Source organism: Capricornis sumatraensis, chromosome 3 (assembly GCF_032405125.1).
Source record: "Capricornis sumatraensis isolate serow.1 chromosome 3, serow.2, whole genome shotgun sequence".
Taxonomy (NCBI): Eukaryota; Metazoa; Chordata; class Mammalia; order Artiodactyla; family Bovidae; genus Capricornis; species Capricornis sumatraensis.
The window spans coordinates 8,147,070-8,151,511 of record NC_091071.1 but is presented as its reverse complement, the minus strand read 5'-3'; the positions used below and the strand labels follow the sequence as shown (position 1 = coordinate 8,151,511).

The 4,442-nt window shown below is 52.3% G+C and overlaps 1 protein-coding gene across 1 annotated transcript; it reads right to left on the bottom strand.

Annotated features, from left to right (window-relative positions):
• Positions 1-1,290: 1,290 nt before the first annotated feature.
• Positions 1,291-3,607, bottom strand: CCL24 (C-C motif chemokine ligand 24). The gene is made up of 3 exons (XM_068966965.1): positions 3,544-3,607; positions 2,957-3,074; positions 1,291-1,459 (listed from the first exon to the last, which is right to left on the bottom strand). Exons 1-3 carry the CDS (start codon positions 3,605-3,607, stop codon positions 1,291-1,293), a joined length of 351 nt encoding a protein of 116 aa, XP_068823066.1.
• Between the last annotated feature and the right edge of the window lie 835 nt (positions 3,608-4,442).

Genomic DNA, 4,442 nt, shown 5'->3' with positions numbered 1-4,442 from the left:
GGACTGGTATGGAAGCTATACTGCTTCTGACTTGTGAGTGTAGATGTGTTATTTTTCTCCCTCATCCTTTGAAACCAGAGACCATCTTTTATAATTTAATAGTCTTCTGATGCCTAAACAGCTTGTTGTGCAACAATGTGTTCTGTGGAAATTGTTTAGAAATTTAATTGAATCCAGCCGTGCATGTTTGTTTTTCAAAGTTCAGAACAGGATTCCCGAGGGCGGGACAAGACCACCCATTCCCTCCCAGCCTTGAATGGGCAACTCATTCAGCGTGATCTCTGGGGCACACGTTCAACTGTTCACATCCCAAACCTCCCGCCCAAGGGAGATGAGAACAGGAAAGACAGGACCAGCCTCGAAGGAAAGATTCTGTTTTACTTGGATTGTCATTTCAGAACATCCAATGTGTCCATCTACACTTGACAGACAAATGACACGGTGTAGTAAAAACACCGGGATCCTCTTCGCCCGCAACGCCCACCCCATCTACCCCTCAGCAAGACGTAGGGGGAAGGCCAGCCTCAAAGGCAGAGTGGGTCTTTGTCCCCAAAGCAGCAGGGAAGCCAAAACATACCACGAAGCAAAACATCTGCTCAATCCCGTATCTTCACAGAAGAATGCAGCTCCCCAGGCTGGCCCCTCACCCAAGTCCTCCAGGTCGATTTCATGACAAAAACCAATAAGTTCCTGAAAACGTTATTAATCATGTCCCACGGAGGTGTGCAAGGAAGGCCAGGATCTGGCAATGCCTGTGACCAAGAGCCCTCTGATTTGGTTGGGTTTTTATTCACCTGTGAGTAGGACATCCCAGGAGCATCCCCATCATGCTGGAGAGCTACAGGTGTTGAGAGGTCACCCATCCCCAGACAGACAGACAGAAAGACAGGCAGGCAGATAGCCTGGAGGCGTCACTACAAGACCAGAGGGCCCATCGAAGCCACCTGCAGACTAAGGCACAAACAGAATCTGTCTGCAGGTCAGGCCTCATGCCCTGGGACTCTTATGCAACCTGTGAGTTGGAGAAGGGCCGGCTCCAGCTCAGAGGAAGGACAAAGGACTGCCACGGCCCTGCTTCTGGGACCTTCTCTCCCCAGCTCAGGAAAAGCAAGAGGCTGGGATCCTTGGAGCCTTGGGTTTTTTAAATAAACTAGACACATCCCCTGAGAATGATGGAAAGAAACGGCAACAGTAGTCCTTTGCCTACCACTGCTGGCTCACCAGGCCCCAAGCAGCCCGCCAGGAGGCGAGACCCAGGCCCAAGCTCAGGACTGGGGGCCAGGGCAGGGCTTAGATGAAGGTGCTGTTGGCCGGGTGTCTCCAGAAGGGGGCTGTATTGCTCATCGCCCTGGTCCCAGTGGAGGCTTTCTTCTGCTTGGCATCCAAGTTCTTCATGTACTTCTGGACCCACGGCAACTTGGGGTTGCCACAGAACTTCTGGCCCTTCCGGGTGGTGAAGCTGTGGGGAGAAGATAGGGCGCCCATGAAGCCGGGCAGGGGGTGGGATCCCTTCCCTTCCTGAGGAGGGCACACGGAAGCCCAGAGAACATGCGCGGCCCCGGCCTCCTGGCAGGCTCTGAACACAATGTCTTCTCTCTGGGCATCTGCATCCCTTTGTTTCAAAAACTTCATGTTCATGTTCAGTAACCTCTTTGTCAGATGGGGGAGCCCAGCCCTGCCTGCAGAGAACTCTGGGTCTGAAGGGAGAGACACAGTGTCTACGCACAGGGAATGAGAGGAGAAGTTGTACTGAAAACCCCCAAGACAAAAAGGCCTCCAGTTCACACGCTGTGCAAGGAAAGGTGGTCAGTAAGGATGCCAGAGCTGGGAGGAGGCAGTGGAATGCCCTCTTCCAAGCCAGGGATGCCAGGCTGTGGAGCTGGGTCTGGTGCCAATGGAGAAAATTACCAACAATAATACAATGGTTTTCTTTAATCCCCCTCAAAGATGCAGGCAAAATAAAGATTCAAAGTTTTAATTAACTTCCAGACTGATAAAAACAATTCTCTGAATTCTGTAAACCATTGCATAAATGCTTGCTTTTGGGGCTTCCCAGGTGGCACTAGTGGGCAAAGAACCTGCCTGCCAATGCAGGAGATGTAAGAGACGTGGGTTTGATCCCTGGCTTGGGGAGATTCCCTGGAGAAGGGCATGGCGACTCACTCCAGTATTTCTACCTGGAGAATCCCATGGACAGAGTAGCTTGGCAGACTACAGTTCATAGGATCGTAAAGAGTTGGACATAACTGAGGTGACTGAGCGTGCAAAATAATTTAAACAAGTGTTAGCAGCTTTAAACAATTCACTACAAGGAAATGGTCATGCATAACAAATACTACCTTTAGGGTTAAGAAAAGATCACATTTCTGTGGCATGCTGCTGCTCTTTACGAAGTAAGCTCCCACTTGCTGTCTCACAACTCTGAAGTTTATTTCAAGACCTAAGTGACTTTGAGTAAGTCACCTTTCTAGCCTCAATTTCCCCCTGTCAAATGGGGATAATCAACTGCAGCTGATATAATGGCCGAGAGGGTTAGTTAGGGGAGTGTTATATGCCCTGATGGATTTCCCTGGTGGCTCACTGGTGAAGAGTCTGCCTGCCAACGCAGGAGATGCAGGTTCGATCCCTGGGTCAGGAAAGATCCCCTGGAGAAGGAAATGGCAATCCACTCCAGTAATCTGGCCAGGAAAATCCCATGGACACTAGCCTGGCAGGCTACAGTCTGCGGGATGGCAAAGGGTGAGAAGAACTGAGCGACTACACAGCAACAACAAAAATATGCCCCAAAGGTTGCCTTGTATGTTTATGATGGTCAACTCTGAATCCTCTTGCTAGTCTCATGGTGAGGAAGCTGAGGCTCAGACAGGTGGGGGTGACCTGTCCGGGATCTCAGAGCAGGACCCTCAGTGGGCCTGGAGGCTCGTCTCTCGCCGCTCCCCTCCTGAGTGGTACTCACATCACTCCTGCCTGGGGGCAGATGCTCCTGTTGGTAAGCTGGTAGCTTATCACTCGGCTCTCAGAAATTTTCTTGGAAATGAAGGTAATGCAACAGGAAGAGGGGAGTATCACGGAGTCTAGAAGACAGGAGAGAGAAGAGCCATGGTCTCTGCTAGCCTGCCCTAAACTCTGAGCTTCAGTAAGGGCCCATACCCTAAGGTCTTCCCTGGTTGCTCAGGGATAAAGAATCTGCCTGCAACATAGGAGCCGCAAGAGACACAGGTTGGATCTCTGGGTTGGGAAGGTCCCCTAGAGGAAGGCATGGCAACCCCACTCCAGCATTCTTCCCTGGAGAACCCCATGGACATAGAGGGCTGGCAGGCTAAAGTCCATAGGGTCACAAAGAGTCGGACATGACTTAAGCGACTTAGCATACCCGCACCCTGCATTGAACACCTCCAGTCCAGCCACTGGACTGCCCCCCTTCTCACCATTCCCCTGCAGACCAAGGCTGCTCGGTCCTCCACCCTCTGCTGTGCCATTCCAGTCATGCCCTTGGGACGGCTATCCTGGACAGGAGACCCAGGATGGGGTCAGAGGTCTTACCTGCAGGGGTGATGCACAGGGCCAAGAGCAGGAGGCTGGTTGCCATGGTCACGGGCCCCGCCATGTTCTGGAGAGTAGAGAGGGCAGCTCAGGGCTCAGTGCTGCGGGCAGGAGAACGGCTGGGACGAGAGCACTCGACCTACCCTCTGGCCCTTTTCAGGCAGCTAGGAGGAAACATCAGTTTATATAGCGGCCTCTCTTTGGGGAGCCTCCCCACCTCATTCAAAGTCCTAGAAGCCTCAGATCTCCAAAGGGGAAGTTGTTGCCAGCTGAGTCAGGGGTTATCCTGAGCATGCTAGGAAAGAGCTGGAAGAGGAGGGGATTCCCCTGCCAGGGTGCAGAGCAAACACATTGGATGCAGTCAGAAGGCTGATACAGAGCCTGGCTATGCTGGCCATTGCCTGTGGGACTCTGGGTCAGTCATTCACTTCTCTGAGCCTCAGTTTCTTCATCTGAAAATGGGTAACGTTATCGTCCACTCATTCATTTAGCAGCTCTTATTAGGCACGTACCTTGTGCCAGGCTTCTAAGTGGGGAGGCACATAGAAGATCAAGTGCACAGAGTCAGCTATTGCAGGTGCTGGCGGAGTGGGCGTAGAGTCACATATCATTCGTCTCCAGCCCCTCAGACCCCTTGCCCATGCTCATGCACATCACCTCTTGGTGACCTTGCCTTTCTAGCCCCCAAGCTGCCAGAGTTGCCTAGCCTGCAGGCTCTAGGAAAGTGGGGAGTGTCTGGAAACTTACATCCTAGGGGAAGCCCTTGACCAATGCTGGCTGGAGGGGTACAGACTCCAGGTCCAGTGTGATCTACACAGTTTCCAGTGTTCCTGTCAGGACTGAGTCAGTTTCTCTTTGTGAGACAAGGCTTGAGTGACTCCCTTCGGGGTCTGCTTCCC